At 29.2% G+C, this 24378-nt stretch overlaps 1 protein-coding gene across 14 annotated transcripts in view; it reads right to left on the reverse strand.

Annotated features, from left to right (window-relative positions):
• Positions 1 to 24103, reverse strand: part of wupA (troponin wings up A) — a 43911-nt gene extending 19808 nt beyond the window's left edge. For 2 of the 14 annotated variants that reach the window (XM_072525918.1, XM_072525923.1), the window contains exons 1-5: positions 23984 to 24103; positions 21229 to 21265; positions 15186 to 15314; positions 14211 to 14334; positions 2031 to 2131 (exon numbers count right to left, since the gene is read on the reverse strand). In XM_072525918.1, the coding sequence (XP_072382019.1) occupies positions 2031 to 2131; positions 14211 to 14334; positions 15186 to 15314; positions 21229 to 21243 (369 nt within the window). In that variant the 5' untranslated portion in view covers positions 21244 to 21265; positions 23984 to 24103. Of the gene's footprint in view, positions 1 to 2030; positions 2132 to 6307; positions 6409 to 8279; positions 8381 to 12999; positions 13101 to 14210; positions 14335 to 15185; positions 15315 to 15826; positions 15845 to 21228; positions 21266 to 23983 lie in introns of all 14 variants that reach the window. The other 12 variants (XM_072525921.1, XM_072525925.1, XM_072525920.1 and 9 more) reach the window with 10 other exon arrangements.
• Positions 24104 to 24378: the final 275 nt, after the last annotated feature.

Consider the following 24378-nt stretch of genomic DNA (forward strand, 5'->3'; position numbering starts at 1 on the left):
CATGGCACTTCTGAACTGACAGGTTCCGTTTTCCTTGCGATATTTTTCCGGTACTTTTGGTGATTTGGAATGGTCAAACAAATTAAAAATATAAATCTTGTAAAAAAGGTAAAAAAAAAGGAAAAAAGCATGAAGGGCCATGCCGTATCCCATGGAGAGTTGCTGGGGGTAAGCATTATGCTTTTTTAGTGCTGCTTAAGTTCTACATTATTTACTAATATAAACTATAGTTAGTAGTGTTAGCTTTTGTATTCTGCTTGGAGAAAAGTTCAAAATGTTTTCATTACTTAATAATTTAATACACAATTTTGTATTTGTTACATAATTTGTAAGATTAAAAAAACTTACAATAGAATTAAACAATGGGAAAGACAAAATAAAATAATAATATATATTATGAATCAAGTCTCAAATCTAGAAGTGACGTCTAGATCAGTAAAACACCTCAGAAAAGAAAAAAAAATGATTTCTGGTTTAGGCACCAACTTTAATATTTATGAAACTACCCTCCTAAGCCTTTATCTTAATGTACATATTTAAAAATAGAAATAATTCGCCCTCAAGTAATCTTAAAAATTCTGTTTTAATACTTGCATTGCTTTTTTCACATTAATAAATTATCGAATAGATATGCAATGCAATAACTTCTTTACTTTTTTTTTATTTGTGCTGTTTTTGAACTTTTCACCTTAAAAATATTTTATATACTTTAAAAACACTATTTATGTCATTTTGTAGGTTAGAAATTTAAATATACAATACAATAACTGCTTGATTATACAAACCAATAGTGTTACTAAATGACATATCTAGTGATACAGATTTTATTTCAAAATTAATTACACCTACATAAAAATATATATTAAACAACAGAAAGTGAGAAGCAGATGAAAAGCATTGCGGGGAAGCACAAGCATCAGGTATAGTGGGGGTTGACTTGCAAGCTTTTTTTCGACATTTACTTTGATAGAACTGTGACATGTGATGATTGTCAGAACTGAGGCTGCTGAGAGCTGACAAAATGGATCAGGAGAGGGACACTACGGCTTAACACTTCATGTATTTACTATTAAATAATATTTAGTATACACAACATAAGAATCAGTTGGATTGTGAATATGTATAGGTATGTTTTGCATGGTTGACGATTCACGTTCATTCCATATTTATACACATATTATTCATTAACGTAGTTTTGTTGATATTCATTGTAATAGGAAAAATAGCCCATTGATAGAGGAGTTCTATTAAAACTGTAGATATAACCTAACTAACCTAACCTAACCTAACCTAAAGAAAAAATATGGAAACAAACAAAAATTGGAACTCGGATGCAAATAACTGTGTGCAACAAAAATCTAGGTGTAACAATATATTTAATACTACATATTAATATTGACATAGGAAGTGTTTTAGGCCAAATACTATAAAAATAATATCGAACATGATAATGTGAAATTGGCAGCTTACTGTTAAAGGAAGATATCAGAGAACAGGATAATCAGTTATACTGTTGTACATAAAGACAAAATATCTAAAAAAGAAAAGCGATTAAATGTGGAAAACCGTTGTCGAAGCTATATAAAAATAAAGACATTAGGTTGTAGTAAAATTAAAAAGTAACATGATTAAGAGATAATGGACTCAAGCAGGAATATTGTAAAATACTACATCGATGTAACTAGCAGTGACTTAGCATATTAGATCAAATAGACTAAATAGACTGGGAAACTAAACAAAATAAATGAAATGAGCTTTTACTGTTTACATTTACTGGAAAGACACTTAGTGCAAGAAGAGAACAACGAAAGGCTGCATAATAATTGTGGAAAAATTGAGCTGATGCCAGCTTTTGTATATTAGCTATTTTGATTGTGATCATTTAAATTTTTCTTATATATAACTGTATGTTATGGGAATTTTTGAGCAAATCGTCAACAGCTACCATTTTATTTTTAATATGTATATAATGTATGATATGAAGCACAAAACAAGTGGAATTATAACAGATGGTGTGAGTGTTAAGATACCTCCCAATCCCGTTTTCTAACTTCACGTTCCAAATCCCACTTCTGTTCTTCACATATATACATGCGGTCATAATAGTCTTTGCAAATCTTCTTAAGTGTCCCTAGAAATCGGAAACGGAACCAGCAGTCAGCAAAAATAGATACGAACTACACTTTTTTTGGCCCGGATATTTTACCTTCATACCTGTTATTCTTATTTCAACGTTACTCAAAAATTTTACTTGTTATAAAACCATTTACGGTTTATTAAATTGTGTTATGTTTATACAATCGCAAAAGGTGGTATGTACTCAAAAACACTAAAAATGGACTGAATCAAAATCTTGATATTTTATACAAAAGACATCTGGAATTCATGTGATTTGCAGTCCAGAAATTAAATAAAAGAGTATGAATTCCTGCAAGTCTATAGACAAAAGAGTTGCTACTAATGACAAAAGAGTCGAACTAATGCAAAATCTTGTTATATTTCATACAACAAAAATATTTGGAATGTATGTGATATATAGTCCAGAGCTGATGACACAGACGTTCATTTCGCAAAACCTTCACAGGGCCATTGTAGAGAACGCTCTGTGTTCGAACAGGCACAAGCACAATTCGACTCCATAGTTAAGTAGCGCAACAACTGGAGAGTAAACCTCAATCCAGCTAACATTCAACTGATCTTACTACCCAGAAGTGAAACACATTATTCTTTATGGAGAACGGCTCGATTTCAGACCATTAGTATTGGGTGTCGAATTTTCAGAGAACATTGAGCTAAGAAACACCCTTAACAGGGTAACAAACAGAACCAACTTCATAAAAGTATTTAGTGGGAACACCAACCATGTTACTTTTCTTCACACATAAAAATCTTTTACAAGACCAATTATCAAATACAGAGCCAGAATCTACATAACTTAAACACAACGTTAAATTAACCAAATCATGGCAATAGAAAGAGAAAAATGCTGAGGAGAATTATGGGCAAAAAACTACGGAGACGACGTATGTCTTGGTTGAAAAATTTAAACCTAACCTAACCCTTCAGAACTGTTGCAGACAGAGTAAAATGGACCGTGATGATTGCCAGTGTCCTTAAAGATGGGAAACACGAAGAAGAAGATTCTCTCATCCCCGTAAGACCGTAATGGACAAACTATTAAAAATATTAAACACATGACTTTAAGAAAGTTCCAAAAACTAATAAAATTACTTTCAAAATGAACGCTTTAAATAAAAAACCAATATTTGAGTACGACTCGAGTATTCGTCCAGAAGACATCGAAGCATTTGAGTATTTCGAAAATACTTATTAAGAGTTTAAACAATAAATCTCAAAAACATGAGATAGCATGATGTTGACAATTATCATAACGTATGGTCCTAAAGTTTTGGGAAAAATTTCAAAAGCATATAACTCTTAGACCACAATAGCAATAAAGACCACAATAATCTTATATTTTTATTAAATTATTCAACAATTTAACTTAACTATCCTTATTATAAATCAAAATTCAAATGACAGACAAGGGACCATTATTTTCGATTTGCCTAATAATTCCCTGACACGTTGCATCATCCTTTGGACGACCTCGGCGTCAATTTCTCTAATTTTTGTATATATGCGGCGTCTTAACTGTTCCTGATTTTGTGCTTCCCATCCGTTATTATAGACTTTCCGACTTAATATTGCCCAGAACTCTTCAATTGGACGAGCCTGAGGTAGGTTGGGCGGATTGTTTGCTTTCGGTACAAAGGTAATGTTGTTAGTTTCGTACCAGTCCCTTGTGATCCTCGCGTAATGACATGAAGCAAGATCTGGCCAAAAGACTATTTGATCATTTGCATGATGTGTGTTCACAAACTAAAGCAATTTAGAGAGACATTTTTGAATATAAATATTTGCGTTTAAGGCTTCGCCTCGAACACCACCAATGTAGGGCTGTAAGATAAAGCCAGCCTCAGAAATTGCACACCATACAAAAATTTTGTCCTCAAATTTTTTCTTACTTTTGAATTTTATTTGATCAGGTACATTTTCGTAATCGTTCGTGTAAAATTCATCGTTACCCTTCATCTCAGAGTTGGACAAAGTAAAATACTTTTCATCGTCCATCACGATCAACTTGTTGACGAAATGCACTCGCTTTAACGCGCGGCAACATCTCGGAATTCTCTCTAATTGATCCTCTGTGTATTTTGGAGCTTTCCTTCTTTTCCGGTAGATAATATTGTTACTCGATAGGGTCCTGTATACTGTGGTCTTTCCAACATGAAATCTTCTGGCCAGTTTTTGCTGTGAGACCCCAATTTTGTTCTTAGCTGCTTCAATCAGTCTTGCCTCTCTTATATGGTTCAAAATCCGCTGTCGGCCACTTTTACGCAAGTTAACACATGGTATCCCTTCTTCACATTCTCTGATTGTGCGATAAATTGTCGATTTGCTTATGTTTTGATCTCAATAAATATTAACAATATCTCGTTTTGACATTCGCCCAACCATATTATAAACACCTCGACGAATATCAATTTTATAAGACATTTTGCAGAGCACAAACCAAAATATTCTACTTTGTTTATTAAATGTCACTATCTGATGACATTTCAATTCCATGGTCGTCTTTGTTAAATGCATTTTGCTTCTCAATCAGACCAGGTGAAATTTTCCCCAAAACTTTAGGACCATACGTTATCATGGAAACTTCCAACTACATCTTAAGTGAGACCTAATATGTCCTAGGCTGCTAAGCGGACAAAAGAACAGAAGAATTTCCAAACACAAGTTACAAAGAAGCAAACCCGTACCTAACTTCCTTTCCAAAAACTTGAGGTGCTGGAAATTACAAAACTGTTCCCAAGTGTTTGCTGAGGATTTTATAGTAGTAATTTAATATCCCAAAAAACATTTAAAAACAAAAAACGCAGTGGAAAGTTGTTAAGGTTGAAAAAGCCTTGCCTTTAAAACATTGGTTCGTCTTGTAAATAAAAAGAAGATTCAGGTTGGACCGCCGGGCAATACTATGATCCAAGGTAGTAGTCGATGTGGTACATGTGTCTCTGTGTTAGGTCGCGGAGAGATTAAATAGGCTGCACTGGTAGCCTAATGATCAAGTCCATCATGATAGTTTTATGTAATTTTAAGAAAATAAATCTATGCAGGCTGGGCACACTAATGAACCAAAAGTTCATTAGTGAAAACGGCAATTATGTCCACGCAGGAGACCGAAGAGAAATCCATGCATACGGTTGAAACGTCAACCGTGTGTATGTAACGTCAGGAAAAAGTGCTTAGTTACACAAAAAGAGTCAAACTATATTCAAAATAGATAAAATTGGTAAAATTGGTTGCTGCAACTATTAATATTCCTTTATTATATTTTCGATGGTAAACAATACATTTAAATGGGATTAGTGATTATTAGACCAAAATATAACTTAAATTTAATACAAAATGGCCGATGAAAGTGTGATATTTTTGTAACCGGCATAAACAAGTAAAATTATACCTGTTACAAAAAATTTCTGTGTGACGTTATTAAAAATTTATGTTATAAAAGCCAAGTTCTACCATCTACTTTGTTGGACTTTGTCCAGTTTTACTCTTTTAAAATAGAGGCACATAATAAACAATAAATCGTGGACAGAAAATAGATGTTATTATTTGTTTCAATTTAAAGTAAAATTTCAATTAAAAAGGTTTCTTAATTATTTTTGAGTAATGTGAAATAAGAAAATATGTACACATGTGTAGAAGAATCGGTGTAATTTTTTTATCGTCGGAAACAGCCCTAAATATAAATAGCTTGGCAAAATATATACATTGCAATTCACAACAGTGGTAATTCAAAAAATAATAACCTCTATGCTTTGTCACGTCCAATCCATATGAAGACAGTTAATTTTTATATTGGTAAAGAGATAAAGAAAATCATAAACATTATAATTTTTAGTAAATTAGACACTACCGACAATATCGAAATATTTAATTTAGTCAGATTTCAGTTAATTTTATAGAAAATAGATCCTTCCATGATATTCTGTAATGTTTAATATACATATATAAACTGATTTGTTCCAAGTCTAGTAAAACTTAAAAAATATTTTGTTTTATTTCATAAAATATATGAAAAAAATATTCAATGACAAAATACAGTAAATAATAGGTTATTATTGTTTGATATTGCCACTATCAATTTTAAAAAATGCCATTCCTTAATTGCGACCTAAATAATTGAAAAGAAAAAGAAAGAAAAACGCAACAAGGCCTGTGTATCGTGTATAATTTGTACCTCCTGGGCTTTGATACGTTCGATAACTTCTAAATCATATTTATCCCCTTCGAGTTTGGCAATTTTCTCATGATAACCTCTACAAACCGTTTGTAGCTCAGCTAGAAGAGACAGTCGATATTATCAGTTTGTCGAGACCATGTTGAAGTGGTACCAGTAAGCGTGTGTTTGTGTAAAGCCCAAATGAACTTTTGCTATATCAAGAATATTCATAACCAGAAGAACGCACAAAATACTACATTTTCTAACTTTAAAAAAAGATTTCTGAGATATCTGTCATTTTTTATTGGCGAATCCTAAATATTTGCTTGTTTTTTAGCATAAAATCGTGTGGATAGATAAATATAGATCTTCTACACAGCTTTTGGTTTTGGACTATATTTTTCCAAACGAATCTAATTTCATTATAAATGAAAGTGGAGTTGAAATATACTTAAAACAAGCAGGTTTTTTTATGGACACAAACATATTAAGTAAAGTAAGATATTTATGAAGAATTTAATAAACATTTTTTTATTAAAAAAAATGTTTAAACAGATATCTTTATACGAATAAATTAACTCATGGAATGATAGGTATTTTTGTCTAAACCTGGGTTTATGAAGTTAGATTGTATATAGAATACTTTGTGCTTTATTCTGAATATAGAATATCTGTGACGTATAGAGGAAACAATTATTGTAAACCTACAACCTGATCTACAACAACTATTTCCCTATATTTGCATTTCTGATTACAAAAATTATTTATTATTTTCAGAATAAACAAAAAATTGAAAATAACGTATTTTTGATTACGTCCGAAGAAATAATATTTCAGTAGGAAATGGCTGGACTAAGCGAAAAGCAAGAAGCAAAATTCTGAAAAATTTTCGGAGAAAAAATACATAAAGAGTATTTACAAAAATCTCGAAGTATAAGTATAAAAAAGTCCAAAAATTGAGCGAAAGTTAACATGTATGTTTAAAAATGTGTTTTGTGCTTTAGATTATAACAAAATGGTTGCAAAGAATGCTTCTAATATAAAGATTTTTTTTTGGTAAATAGAATCAAGTAAATAAATTAATAAATGAAATCGGTATGAAAACAAAAAAAGCTGTAAAGCTTATGTAGTAGCACAAGTATACCTTATATAATTTATATATATATATATATATATATATATATATATATATATATATTGAGAATTATTTCTTGTATGCCTAACTAACTTACCATAAAAAGAGCATTTAAGAGAACGAAAACCATTGATCGAAAAAAATTATAAGAAATATAGTGAATACCAGTTAAAGCTTTTTTAAGGTCTAAATACAAAAGAAGACCGAGAAAAAGATAAAGAACTTAATAAAAACTGCTTCGGAATTTAACGGACTAAATTACGTATATAAGAAGGAAAGAAGAGGGAAAGAGAAAGAAGAAGGCAGACAATACCATAAGGACCTCTCGAATTTTTTAAAAATATTTTATCCAAACAAATAATGCTTTCAATTTTGTTGCTTAATGTAAATATGTGCTTAATGTAAATATATGTATTATATTTATGCAGATGATATTATACTTATATCTAAGGAAAATATATAAATAAATATCAAGCCTATAAAAAAAGTTTTTTCGCAATATGAATGATGAGAAAAATTGATGAATTAGAACAGTTTTAAGCAAAAATATAATTTTAAAATTTTAAATAATAATATGTATTTAATAATTAACCATTTTGTTATAAGCATGGTAAAATGTGAGGAAAAATGTCCGAAAATTTCAAAAACATTATAAATGTTAACTTTCTTTGTCACCAGTGAGTACACAAAATGTTATTTAAAGTGTGTTTTATAGAACGGCCATTCATTCAAAAATTAAAAATTCCATCTTCGATACTTAACACCTTTGTGCAAAAAGCTCTAAAAATAAGACGTGTGATGTTATATTACTCTACGCTTGTGCAAATAAATGTCATCATGCCCTCCATTTTCTACCTGAAAATCTCTGAATTCCACTTCCTTTTCGAGGTCAAATTTCTTATTTTCTAGGTCTACAATACGTCTGTGATATCCCTCACATACTTGTTTTAATGAGGCTAGAATGAAATGATTGGTGATTTTTGGTTTTTCGTAAAGTTTTCGACATCAATCTTTCAAATCAGCATATTTGGTTACATTTTGAAAAGTATAAAAAAGTAAAATAATAAAAAAAATAATATCCTTGACATTCCTTTTACCTAAAAATATTCCGAATACGTGTAAACAGTAGCTTGTGGTAGCTTGTGGCAAAGTTAATACTGCTGGCATATATTTCAAATAAATAGGAACATGTTTACCTTTAAGGAATTGGAAAAAATAAATAAAAGCACAAAAAAAAGGAAAAAAATAAATGAAATCAATATACGCTAGGATTGATTTAGAAAACTCAACTAAAATAAATATAGTAAACATAAACATAAGACACTATTTATAGGGTCGAGGCGAATCTCCAAAAAGATAACTATGATCTATAACTCATTAGCTACCAAGCCAATTTAGAAACAAATCTGCACAAATTTCTTAATTTAAACATTTTTTGATTGTTCTGAAAAAAAATAGGGCTAAAAGGACCTACAACGTTTAAGTGATTTTAATATTTCATATAGTCAGTGGACCCCCAAAATATGAAACAACTGCGTAGTTTTACCATTTAAAGGGGTGGGTTTTTGACAAAGGGGCCAATTTGTCTTTAAGCACTAGGGTGCATTTGGGTGAATTCTATGCAGTTTTCGTACATCTACAGAAAAAGTGTTTAAAATGAAATTTCCTATCAAAATGTCACCTTTTAAAGTCAAAAATAATTATTTTTTGACTTTAATAATATCTGAAAACATTCATATTTCTTCTTTAAAATAACGTCTGGTAAACCCATTTTCCCTATGTTTTCGCAAACATTGTTCTATAATTTTTTTTCTACTTAGTTTTAAGTAAATAAAGTGGTACATTTAATTAAAAGAAAATTAATTACCTTGGAAATGGTCTATAGTAAAAGGATCTAGAACTAATTTTAAGCAAGATACGGTTCTTCAAAATGTTCTACTTTTAACGATTTTTACGGCTATTTTTTAAATTTCTCATTACAACTTTTTTTCTTGTATATTTAAGTATATGCAAGATAATATAAGACAATATAATATTAAGAATAGTCGAAGAGTTCTACACAGAGTTATATAGATCAAGAAAAAAAGATAACAATACGGAACCTCCAATTACACTAAAAACTGGGGTATTAAACCAAGGATCAGATTTAATGCCCGATATAACAAAATCAGAAATCAAAGACGCCCTGAAGAAAATGAAAAATAATCAGCTACCAAACTGAGACTCACGCAGAGAAGAATGTAGCGGTCCATGTTAGGAATAATTCTGCGAGACAGAATAACCAACGAAGACATCAGGAGAAGAACCGGAGTGACTGATATCATCGAGAAGATAGCCAGACTAAAATGGAGATGGGCAGGACACATAGCCAGAATGACAGATGGACGATGGACAAAGAGGTTATTGGAATGAAAGGCAAGGGAAGACAAGAGAAGCGTCATTCGACCACCTACAAGATGGACTGACGATTTAAGAAGACTCAATAAAAACTGGATAAGAGCGGCGCAAGATAGACGGGGTTGGAAACATGATGAAGAGGCCTATGTTCAGCAGTGGACTCTTGAGGCTGGATGATGATGATGATGATTTAAGTATATGCACTACTAAATAAAAAAGAAAGCATATTTAAAATAGGCTAGCACTAACACTAACCAAGATGTGGTTGGTCAAATTGTGATGCTTGTAACATTTGTATGTATCTAAGCTTACAAGGAAAGAATACTCCAATCGCAGTCGTCAGGGATGAAAATACTACTGAACCTTTAAAAACCATACGAATAAGCTGAATTTTGCTGGGAATGTCAATTTTAGGACTCCAAAAAGATGCAAGAAAGTTTGCCACTCCTAGCCCCGGGCTTCCCACTAAAACCGCCCCTTGGAAGAGGAGGGGGGCGAAAAACATTGATTTACCAAGAATCTGTACACCGTAGAAAAAAATGTTTCAAACAAGAAATGTAGATGAAATAATGCTGAACAAAAATGTTTATTGACACTTTTTCTGTAGAATGAACCGTTCTCTCAGAAACAACGCTTGAAGTGACCGATGATTTTAAATGTGTTACGCGTGCGAAATTAAGTTTTTTAAATAAAATTTGTATCACTATTTTGCCATAAATAGCAAAAATCGTTAAAAGTAGAAAACTTTGAAAAACCGTATGTTGTTTAAAATTAGCACTAGACCCTTCTACAATACACCATTTTAAATGTAATTATTTTTATTTTTATTTAATGTACCATTGAATATACCTAAAACTGCGTAGAAAAGAGTTATAGAACAATTATTGCGAAAATGTCTCAAAAATTATGTGAGTGGCAAAGTTTGAAAAATTCTAAAAATGTGATTTTGAATTCGTGTTTTGAATATATTTATGCCAAAAAAAAATTATTTATAACATTGAAAGGTGAATTGACCAAAATGCACCCTTGTGCATAGAGACAAATTCATCTCTTTCTTAAAAACGCATCCCTTGAAAGGTAGCACTCCACGATTTTTTCATATTTGGGGGTTCATTGACCGTATAAAACAATAAAACTCTTTTAACGTTGTAGTTCCTTTCTAAAGTACATAATGACTAGCCTAGGGAACATGACTTATATTATACTAACAAAAATTATAAATTTCTAATACAATTAACTTCAATAGTATAATATAGTAGAAATACATTAGCATTTCCTGGTAAAAGGCAGATGTTTCCTAAAATGAAAAACAGCAAACCAGAAGAAAATGAATAAGAAAAAAAAACAATTAAAAAAAACAGAAAAGCTAAAATAATGAATCATTTAGAATATTTTGTATCATGTACTATCATGTATCATCGCTATTTACAAGCTACCACACTGTTCAAAAATCCATCCAAATATTTCGACCTATTTAGGTAACCAAATTAGTGATGATCTAATTTTGAGATTGTTTGGATGTTCAAATCAACTATCTAAGTCAAATTGTTCAGTCATGACAGCTATATCTATCTAAATAATTGTATGCGGGTATTGGTTGAAAAAAAAATTCGTATCATCGTCTCACAAATACGAACATGTGTACCTGTCGTAAAAATACAAGAGTTAAATTTAGCTTTGGCAGGCTTCAGAGAAAAAATACAAAAAGCAATAGAAGGAGGGTTTACATTACAAAATTCTGCTGTTTTGGTTTGTTCTTGTCTCAAGAAACAAAAAATGTAAACCCTTGCAAAGTCCTATAGAACATCAAAAGAAAATTCTTGCTGCACTATTTAAAAATACAAGATATACCTTCTAAAAATTCAAAAAGCAAAAAGCAGATATATCTGTCTACCAAGGACAAAAGTATTGAGACCAATTTAAAAAAAAACGTATTTTATAATTTATTTAATATATTTAGTACCAGTATAATAATGCGGACACAAGGTCAAATAACGAAAAAAAAAATCAATATAGAGGTTAGAAAAAAAAACGAAAGTAGAGTTTTATAGTGAGTTTGTATACAGTAAAAATAAAGGTGTTCCAACTAGAAAACGATCTTCGCTGACATACTATATTTAACAAAAATATGTGATATTTAATAATATATTTAGTATTTTCAAGTGAATCAGATTTAAATGCATGCCTGTACGGCATATAATATCTTTAAAACAAAAACAAAATAGTTAATTGGGCAATTATAGAACTAATTAATCAGAAGTTACAAATAAGAATCTTTACATTACTGGAAATCCTTTATAAGAGAAAGTTTCTGTTAAAATAATGCTTTAATTAACTTAAAAAATAAATGGTAAATTCTTAGTGGTTGGCTGTACACTATAGTTTAAAAAAACCTAGAAGAAAGTGATAAACTTCTAGTGTAATTATTATATTAAATTAATAAGAAAAATATCAAAAGATTACATTTTTCACAACGTTTTTGTTCTCATGGGACCATCATCAGTGATACCTAGCTGAAAGTAAGTAATTCCACTTTAATTTATTACAAAGCGTAACATTTTGGCTCTTAATAAGAAACATATGGCATGATAACCTACTTGTAAAATTTGCAAAAACACGCTTACAAACGGTTTAAAAGCCTTTAATTTACACATAAAATGATACTTAAACTTAAAATTAAATGACACAATGGGTCGGGGCAAAGCTACCAAAGATCAGGAAGTGATATTAAATCAAACTGTTAAAATGTCAAAAAGGGAATGTCGTTTTAAGATTATGGTTATTAAATAATTTAGTAATTTTTAAGCATTATTTGAAAATATTGTGTGAGATCGAAGATATTAAGATGAAAGAGCAAACATAAAAAGATCTACCTAATGTAGATCTTTGTGTAAGTAGAGTTCAATTTTAAGACAAGTATTTGTGGAAATCGAGGGTGATGAGGACGTTATATTTAATCGTCGTCATTATTAATTTAATATAACAATTTTACACTTTATTATGAGTTTTTATTCCTTTACTTCTTTTAAATTTGTACGAACACCACATTTATTTTTAAATAAAAGTACTGGCCTCAATAGCTTTGTTTAGCGGGTAAACAGTCAAAAACATAGTGCAGCATTATTGTCTCTAGCCTGTAAAAAACATCGTGCAACAATCGCCGTTTACTACGTCTAACCTCCATGTCTTTTCTTTTAACTTGATATTCCAAATCATACTTTTCACCTTCCAACTTGTATAGTCTGTCATAATATGATTGGCATATACTGGTAAGTTGTTCTATACAAAAAATTAAGTTAAAATAGGAACTTTTCGTAGGTGTTATCGTACGTAATTTGTGTAGTATAAACCCAAAAATAAATAATATATTCTATTTAAGGATTGTTATCACGAATGACTTAAAAATAGAGAGGTTCATTTAACGATACGTAGCTACATACTCTGCCAATTGTTTTCACTTTGAGTGTGAACTTAACAAACTTTCCTAAAGTATAAACATTGTAGAAATGTTTTTGTTTTATTGGTGACTTACAAACTAGTTTTAAATAAACCAATATTGTGTGTACTTAGACATAATACTTCAAATATCTTTCTTCAAATATCCTAATAATTGATTAATTACTATTAGTTCATGGTAATTTTGTGACAAAAGGATCATAAAAAGAAGTTAAAGTACATGGAGAACAGTCCGAAAGTTTTTTAGCCAATGAGTTTGGATTATCGAAACTGTCAACAAATAGACGGATCTTCATTGGTGGTAACATAAATAGGAAAACAGGGAGAATGACTACGTTATATCTTGATAACGATTAATATATTAAAGAAGATCTAAAAAAGGAGAAAGCTGGATGTAATGGAATCATTGGATATATATATATATATATATAAATAAATATATTATATATAAATATATATATATATATATATATATATATATATATATATATATATATATATATATATATATATATATATATATATATATATATATATATATATATATATATATATATATATATATATATATATATAGGTCTATATGAAGAAGATATTGCGATAGCGATAATCGACAAAAATTACAATTAACAGCTAGCAATCCGCAGAAGTACAATAAAAATAGGAAATAATATTGACAGGTAATTTAAAGATACGATTGTTACATATTTTAATAGGTTCTAACTAATGAAATGAATTTTAAAGGGATTTGAAATATAACAAATGAAAAAATTGCAAGATTCTCGTGTTGTTTTTTAGTAAACCTTGCCTATCTGTGTTTTGTAAAATTTCATAAATAGTTCTACAAATAATACATATCTGAAAGTGGAAGTACATAAAGTATAGTATTGTAAAATTTTCCATATCAGTATAGAAGAAAACAAAAATCTTTACCTTCATTTGCATCATCGACAAGTTTGGGTTTACCGCACCTTTCTTCAATAATACGCCTCCTTTCAGCTGCTTTGCGTTCTTGTTCTTTCTTTAATTCTTCAGCGGCTTTCTTTCTCAACAGTAACTAAAAAAGACACAAACATTAAAACACCATGCGAAATAAAAATTAGTTGAAAGTTAATAAGAAATTATCAACTAAAGTAGGCTGCACATTAGTGCGGAAGCGAATGTATTGGAATGGAGTGGAAACGAACGAATCGAAATTTAAATTATGAATCTGAGTCTATTAGAACGAAAGTGTATTAGATATTATTTATATAATAACATCCCTGACACTAGGCGTACACAAAAGTGGTAAGTTGGGAATCCTAAAGATTCCATCACGTTACGAACCATTCACGTTGTTCTGATTGAAGTTGGTGTATGATTTGTTAATGTATGTAAAAATGTAAAATGTCAAATGGCAAAGAATATAAAACAGTGAGCCTGTGCAAATAAATACAAACCAGTACCACGAAAATGAGCATCGCTACGTTAGTAATATTTAAACAACGTTGTAATAATAAGAGAAATAACAAGAGATGTAATATTTTACATATCACAAGATAATTGACGTAAACCAATTAAAGGGAAGATAAATCGTCGGAAAATTGAGCAACTGGGGAAAAAAATTACAATAGCTAAAAAAAAGTGTTTAATAAGATCACCAATATATAATTTATTAGGCAGAGTTAGAATGTAGAAAAAGATATTCCCAAGAGATACAGGCAGTACACCTTAATATAAAAAATTTTCAATACAGATGAATAAGCAAAATACCTTTGAACAAAGTCATTTACTATTTGGATGGCAGTTCGTCAACATCAGCAATATTTCAAAAATAAAGTACCTTTCCAAATCTTAAATTGTGCTGTAGCTAACATTTATTTCAAAATCAACAATCAAATTCATCATAAATTATAAATAGATACTCACCCTAAGTTTCTTCTTTCTCTCAGGGGTCATGAAACCTTTCTTGGCCTTCTTTGCTTTTGAGGCCTCTTCCATACGAGCCCTGACCTCGGCCCTTTTGCGTTCAATTTCGGCCTGTTTCCTCTTCTTTTCCTATTTAGGTATTTAAACAGTTCGATCAATAAATGCATTTTGGGCATAAATATTTAAAATAGAAAACAGAACAAAATTCAGATCTGCTGATCAAAAAGGAAAATTAAATTTTCAGTTCTTAAAGAACAATATTTACAAGACTTGCAATAAAAGCTTCGGAGAAAGGTTATTTATTAGCAATAGTGAATTTTAGATTATTCCTTGACTTTTGTCTACAAATGCCAAAAATTATAAATAAAACTAATAATATCGGAAATTGTAATTTCTGATATTATTAGTAGTTGACTATCGTGCATATTGATAATCGTCACAAATTATTCGATCGAGACAATAATAGTTTCTAATTACTGTTGTCTTTCTCACTGTTTCTAATTTCTTTGTTAGCAAGACCTACTTGTATTTAGATATATACCATAGTTATTCTATAAATATCAATAATGAACTTAAATATAAGAAAATGCTCTAAAACTTCTAGTTTTGTTTTCTATTTTTCTTTTCGGTTGTTTACGTGCCTCCTCCAGTTTCTTTCTCTGAAAAGTAAAACAAAACGATAATTAGTAAAGATGTAAGTACTTGGACACAGTTGTGATAGTATTAACAGTAACGTAAACATGATACATTTGTGACAGTTTTTAATTAATATGAAACAAGTTAATTATACTTTTCTAACTCATAATTTAAATATTTTTATTGCGCGTTAATTAAAAAGTTTGTATTATTTAAAACTATTACCAAAAAAAGAAAGAATAAAGAAAAGTTACTTCGAAAGGCAAAATAAATTTACAGTTATAGCATCAAAACCGAACGAATGTTTAAAATAAACGTAATGAAGAAAAAAAATAAAATAAAAATAAAAGTAAAAATATTTCATAATACGTGATGCATTCGACCGTTACTTGATGGCAGTTTTGGCAGAGTGCCTTTCTCAATTCATCTATTTTTGGTATACGTTTACACTTTATAGTCTTCAACTTAATAAGTTAAGAAGAGGAAAAATGTTTGTCTTAAGTTGGTCATTCAGAATTATGTCTGATTTTTTGTTAATTTCCACAGATTATAATAAATATAGCTAAGGGCTTTATTTTGAATGTGAAGAATTTGAAATTGGACAATAAAATAATGATTATGGTTTACAAAGTGAAATGCGTATGCAGAATCTGTTTTTCAATTATTGAAAGCCTGTTTGTGTTCTGCTATACGTTTGTTAAAATTTCTACCAGTTTGACCAATATAAGTTTTTGGGCAGTCGCCACATTTAAGCTTATATACACCACTGTGTAATTGCGTTTTCTTTTGGGTCTTGTAAATCGTTGTTTGCTCTGAAAACTGGTATTATTCATTTCTTTTATGTGTTTGGCTAGTTTTGTTGATATCTTGCCTCTATATATGTAAAACCCAGTACCTTCTGCTCGATAACGTATACAGGCAAGAGATCAATACAACTAGCCAAGTCCATAAAAATAAAGGAATAACACCAGCTTTCAGGTCAAACAACAACTAAGGCCAATATATTAAGAACAACAAGAGCCAAAAGAAAAATCACTTAGTCAGTGGTTTATACAAACTTAAATGTGACGACTGCCCAAAAACTTACATTGGTCAAACTGGTAGTAATTTTAACAAACGTATAATAGAACACGAAAGGGCTTTCAATAATAGAAAAATATAGTTTACGTACGCACTTCACCTTATAGACCATGATAATTCTTTTAATGATCAATTTCCAATTCTTCACATTCTACATAAAAAACTTAAGATATCTTTATTATAATCTATGAAAATTAACAAAGTAAAAAATATAGACAAAATTCTGATTGTAAAACTTCAGAAAATCAGTTCTCCCCTCCTCAACTTATTAAGTTGAAGACCATAAAGTGTAAACGCATTTTAAAAATAGATTACTTGATAAAGGTGCTCTGCCGAAACAGATGTAGTAATAATTATAATAAATTTTGTGGAAGTGTTGAAAACAAAAGTTTTCAGTAATTTATTGTTACATTCCAAAACATACTTAAGCTACAAAAATTAGGATTTTAAAAACTCACGAATATATTATTGTCAGTAACAGGGATCAAAGAAGTAGAATAGGTTAAATAATATTAAAAAATAATAATTGGTTTTACAAAGAAACCTAATATAACTAACGTTAAAGTTTAAATTTCAAGATTTTTATTGAAGTACATACATACATAAGTATATATGTACCGTTAGTTATATAACCAATTATTATGGCAAGCTCCTTTTCGAAAGTATCTTTTAAAGTGAAAATTATAACTAACTATTTATTTTTTTACATTTCGTTTAGATGATATTTTTAATATGTAAATACAAATGTAATATTTTTATCAAAACGACTTAAAACAAAACAAATAAAAGTTAAAAAACAAGTGAACTAATGATTTTTTGGTGTTATTCTTTCTATACTACCATCTACAGCTACAGACTAACAACAAACCAAATGCACATTTATAAATGATACAGATATTACAAAGCAAATACGGAAACTCTTGTTAGCACATACCAAATCTACTTACACTAAAATACTTTATAACATTCTAAGTATAAATAATACTACAGCCCCTTTCTCTAAGATGCTTTTACAGCAAAAACTGAGGCAAAAGACAGCTCAAGAAGCGTTTCTAACTATAGTAGAAATATATGTTTTTTTTATTTATAGTTTAAGCGCTTTCTATTATCTACTTGTCTTTTAAGTAGATTCCTTAAATATAAACTACAAGTTCAAATTAATTGTTATAGTTTTGTTTAGCCATGCAATGGATAATTACCTTTTAAACTCGAGAAAGGTGACTGCACATGATGTAATACTGAAAGAATAAAAGAAGTACATTAAAAAAAAAATATAAAAGTTTACGAGGTTTGATTATATAAAAATATATCTTCTAGTAATCAGTGTTAAATATGATTTGTTATATATTAATGGACCCTTTAAACTCAAGTAAAAACGCAACTGACTTACTGAACGTGTTTTCAAAATGATAGCTTATATACAATACAATGCTGTGAAAAAACACAAACCATAAGTCTAAAATAATTAAACGTAAAAAAGAATTTTTTATTATTGTAAGTTGCATTTGAAAAATTAGGTAACAGGATTTGGAAAATAAGGAACCCTACTCTTGATAGCCTCTTTGAAAAACGATAAAGAAGAAAATGTCATACAGAATTTTAGGAGAAAAAGTTTAACCTTAAATTAGTAAACATTATGAACCAAAAATATCCAATATTACCGGACATGTTAAGTTTAATGGTGTATAAAGTATGGAAACATAAAATCAAAAGAGATGTACTTAGTCTTTCCCATACTTTTCCATGAGAAGGAGAGAAAGAAAGAGATTGAAACAGAAAAATCCTATGAAAAATCTTCGGACATGCTAATGAAGAAATATACATATTAAATGGTTAAATGGCGCATGCTTTACAGATATCAAAGAAAAGAACTGCCTAAATAATATTACAGGTCGAAAACAGAAAATAGAAGACTCTCTCCCTGTCTATAATATATATATATATATATATATATATATATATATATATGTATATATATTTATAATATATATTATATATATATATATATATATATATATATATATATATATATATATATATATATATGTATATATATTTATAATATATATTATATATATATATATATATATTATATATATATATATATAATATATATTTATAATATATATTATATATATATATATATTATATATATATATATATATATATATATATATATATATATATATACTTATATGCACATAACGTTAAACGTTATACCTATGCATCTACGTTGGACAACACATAGAAAAGAGATATCAATGCTTGTAAATAGCTTGAAAAATATACTAAGAAACGAAGAAGTTCATAGGCGAACCGGAGTGAAAGACAAACAAGGAGATGGACGGAACATGTTGTAAAAATTGAGCGGAGACGATGGGAGAAAAAAGAAGCCAGGTAAGATCCTCAACGCGATTAACCGATGGCCTCAAGAGAATTGTGACCAATTGGAAGGCAGAAACGCATAACAGAAATATATAAAAATATGTAAACGAGGCCTATGTTTAACAATAAACAAATTAGGGTTAATTGATGATGAATGATGAATGGCATTTTTACTTATTTATATTATTATTCTTCAAAGTTATTGCGTCAGTAAAAATAGACATTACAATTTTTAGTGAATTATAATTATTTAATATTGCAATGAAAAGGTTTAGATTTAAGTTTTACGAAAAACTGAAAATTAAACATCTCCCAACTTCAAAAAACAAATAAAAAGTTTAGTTAAAACAAAAATGATGGACCCTGATACAGCATAAATCATTCGAGCATAACCGCTTGCATTCGCATAAATCGATTATTCCGTTCTGGATATAAATTCTGGAATATTTTGCAACTCTAAATCCAAATTAATCAGCTGCACATGAGGGCTAGTTCTGTGACTGCTTCCATCAACTTCTTGCCCAGAACCTTTTTGATCTATTAACAAATGATTCCATTAAAGGGATAATGCAAATCGCAATACCTCTTTGCCTTACTTTATTGTGGACATCTGGCTATTTTAGATTTACTTTTGGTAAATCCATGAGTAAAACTCTCGTCCTGTCCGTCCACTGACGAATCTGAATCTGTATTATTTTTATTATAATGTATGCAAATAACCAATGACAGGTCTTTTACTAGCTAACTAGGATTGTTTTATTGTTCTTTAACCGTTACATTAGAAATTATGATATTTGAGACAGTTGCGTGATGACTACTTAGCTCTTTATTGTGAAATTTTCGATTTAATTAATACCTGTTGTCAGAGAAAGAGACCAAGCCTTTGACTTATGACTTGTTAATGTACTAACTATGCTTTCAGACGTGTGATAAATATATATTAAAAAAGAAATTTTAAAAATCATCAATGAATATATAAGCCACTACTTGATAGCAAACTTTCCAAGGAAGAAGTGCTTCAGATTTAGGAAAGAACAATACAATTCAACTCCCATTTCTACTAATTTTCTTCAATTGACTTCGTGTCCTAGATTTCTCTAAATTTTTGGTATCTGATTGTAATGTCATATTTCTGTACTTCGCGTATGGTACTTATTTGTGTTTAATTTTAATTTTACGTCCTTTTTGGTTGTTACAAACTTTTAATGCTTTCATTGTGTTTACCTCCGTTTGTGTCAACATTAAAGATCTTTATAATTAGTTACATTTATTTATATGGATACAGAGCATAGTGTTTAAGAAGAAAATCCACAATATCTGCACTACACTAATAGAAGAAAACATATCAGCTGCTGAAATCAACAATGCAGAATAACCGAAAGAATAATTCAAATAAAAAATACAAATATTAATGAAAATATACGAGAATTAAAATAATTTATAAAAAAAGAGGAACTATTTAAAAACTACAATATTGGCAATGGTTTCTTATTCTTTCTTCTTTATTTTAGGCGAATCACATGTTAAAACTTGATACACCTGCATGGATGTACAGGTTGTCTGAAGAAGTTAGGCAACGTTTTAACATATAAAATCCTAATTACTACATACTGTAACTTTATATGAAAACGAACGAAGACATAATATAGAAAGACGGCTAAAAAATAAAAGTAGCAAAATGAAATAATGAAAGGTGGTGTAGGATAATCAAATAAACTGGAACATATTACCGGTAGAAATTTTCTCGTTGTGGATGAATTTGAGGTTTAAAATAAAAGTAGGACAATTAGGAATAAAAAGAAATTCTTTCAAAAGATAAATATATAAATAGTTATTAAAAATGTCAAAATTTTATCTATGCTGACTAAAATGATGTAAATTGTTTAAATATTTACAAAATATTTTCCGATCATATACAAAATATTTTGAATACATACCTAACCTCATCGTCCGCCATGTTGGAAGTTTTTGTAGTTGTTCTGAAAAACCGTACAAAATTCAATTAGTAAAATTACTAAATAAAAATGCAAATAAAATAATAGAATTAAATCAAAAGAGCACGACACTGGATTATTTTTATACAATCTATTTTTATACAATGGCGTGCGCGTATCATTTGAGTTAAAAATAGCAAGTTTTGGCCCAAATCCAAAATAGCTGTACTCTGTTTTCCCATCGCCGAATTTGGTTTCTCGTATGCAAGACGTTTACTATCGAATTACTTAATAATTCTCAAAAAATTTATATTTTATAATATAATAAAACTTTAATTATTTCTTGATTAGCAGATAATATATTTAAAACCTTAAAATCAATCTGAAGCCTCAAGTTTTTTATAAAATATCTTACAATTTTATGATATTCCTATTACTAATAGGTATTTCTTCTTGTTATATTCTTTACTAACGGTCATTGTTCACTTCCCTAAAAATCTTTACATTTTCAGAATGACTTAAGCGAAACTATTAACAAATACTTTTACTTAACGTTTTTTGTGTGTGATTTTGATTATTATACAGAGTACCATTAACATTCTAATTTGTTTCTGAATTATTTAAAAAAATTGTATCCTTTTAGTTATTTTGTTTGAATATATTTTATTATTGAGTTATTTTATTAAGTTATACAGATATTCTTCTGGTAAAACTTTTAATTTTCTTAATTTGTGCCTCGAAAATCAATACATTCATCAATAACTTTCTTTTTAAAGTAGTTACCCCAATTTAATTTCCAATATAGTAGTCTCTTCAGAAATTAGACGATTATAATGACGATATAAAGACGATTATTATCTACATATATGGAGTGAGTTTATAAAAGATTTTTAATAATTCATATTTGAACGAGTTCTTGTTTTGAAAGAGTTTGAAAGAGTTATTGAAAAAAAAAAGAGGACAGAATATAATAAGGATTGGAATAAACTATAAAGGTAATCTATACAGTGATGTACCAACAAATGGAGTCTACATGTTCCAGTAAATATGCAAGAGAAGTTAAAAGAGCGTATCTCTATTTTAAATGTATAAGAGCCAAAATTTATCGGAATCTTGGCCTTTAAATTACCATCATAATAAAAGACAAAAAAAAAAAATAAGAAATCAAAACAAATTGGAATGTAATGGAATACCTGTTCAAATTAACTCCCCTAAAGAAACCGAAATTCCCGTTTTGTTTTCTATAACTTTGTCATCAATCGTAATGTTAAACAAAATACCAAAAACCGAATCAGAGTTGTATAAAATAGAATGGAATAGAAGAAATTGTATCAATAAAGAACAAGGCTTTTGGAATAATAATATAATATAACGGTGAAATTTCAAAAAAGAGGATCAGAAGAGGCCTTATATATTGGTTCTTAAGTTTATACATACATACCTACGTGTAAAATAACTATTTAAATTTTTTGTAATAAAACAAAAAACAAAAATTTCATAATGGAAATTGGGAAATTCAGTAACAAATAAAATAAGTGTTTCTTCTTCTTCGAGTGCTGTTTCCACAATTGAAGATTACCAATTACCCTGAAGAACGTCTTCTGCTACTTGTAAGCTTTTAAAAGTGTAGAATAGATGTCTGTGTTTTTTTTTTTAATTGTAGGGTTTACATTAAAGCTATTTTCATTTTACTTTCTGTAATTAATATCGACATGTATTATTTTTCGTATCTCAAAACATGTCCCAAGTAACTTATTTTTTGTGTTTTATATAGATGATTGATAAAACCAGATCTCAAAGGCTTCTAGTTTATTTAAGCTCATGGTATTTAGCGTTCATGTCTCGACTCCATAAAGAAATATTGACCGTATATACATATATACTTTACCTAAGGTAACTGTTGATGTAAATACGATGATAGATGTAAATAAGAAAGACACTTGACTAGAAATGCCTCAATCGTCGTGACTATTGTTTAAAAAATATGCCATGCGTTTAAAAGTAATGATTCTTAGTGTCATTTACAAACATCTAGGCAAATCTTCAAAGATAGAAATAAAAAGCATAAATACACGAGAGGTAATTTAAATGTATTATAAATGTAAACGAATTTTATAAACCTCCTACGCTATTCTAAAAAAAGTTTAAAATTCCGGCATTGCTTCACCTCTTAGTTAGATTTAAAAGTGGGCATGGTTATTCGATTACAAAAATAGTTATCTATTTTTAGCAGTTTCTAAAATAAGGTGGCTACACCTACTAAAGGGTAGCCATCTTTACTATACTAATCAAATCATTAAAAGAAAACGTAGAAAGAACTATAAGAAGAAGAAATAACCGTATTAAACTCTACAATTGCAGAAATAAAAAAAATGTAATAAATCTACGCATTAATGTTGACATTAAAAAATTATAATTTGGAAAAAATCCAAAGGAATAAATTATTTTAGGATGCTCTGAAATACCTAATACTTTATTCAAATTGAATTATTTTTTGTGCCCAATAGTCTATAAAGTGAATATTTCTATATTGCCATTAATAAAGTTAAAACTAGAGCTTTAATTGTTATTGGCGTGTAGGTTTTTATGTAACTCATTGGTGATCCGTAAAGTGTACACTATATATTAGAGTTTTCTTACAGACTCCTTTCCTCGGGTAATGGATTTTACACAAAAATTAGCACTTTAAATGTTCACTCTAGTAATCACAACACCGTAATCCACTAAATGCTTAACATAGCAAAATAATAAATTGAAAAATACCTGGTCTCAACGATGGAATATGTGAGCAGTCAACAAGGACTCAGTGCTGACTGTTGCAAATTTTTCTCTCAGATACTGAGAGTTCCCTTCCCTGCTACCCCTACCTCGCCGAGGAAATTTGTATCCAGCTTTTTGCTGTCGTCTATTTTTGAGAGTGCCTGACGCCAAAATTAGAATTTTCAGAAACTCGATATCCCGTCAGTAATGATCGAACTCTGTAGGTTGATGTGTAGACGGGACGAAAGCAACAAATTTATTGTTTTCCATGGAATTATGTCTTAAAAAATTTCCGTTTGCTTATAGAATCTGCTCTGGTTATTTTTCTTACGATATTGCAGTACAACTATTCAAATACCACGCTTGGGTTAAAAATATAAGATACATTTTTAAAAGAG

Source organism: Diabrotica undecimpunctata, chromosome 3 (assembly GCF_040954645.1).
Source record: "Diabrotica undecimpunctata isolate CICGRU chromosome 3, icDiaUnde3, whole genome shotgun sequence".
NCBI lineage: Eukaryota > Metazoa > Arthropoda > Insecta > Coleoptera > Chrysomelidae > Diabrotica > Diabrotica undecimpunctata.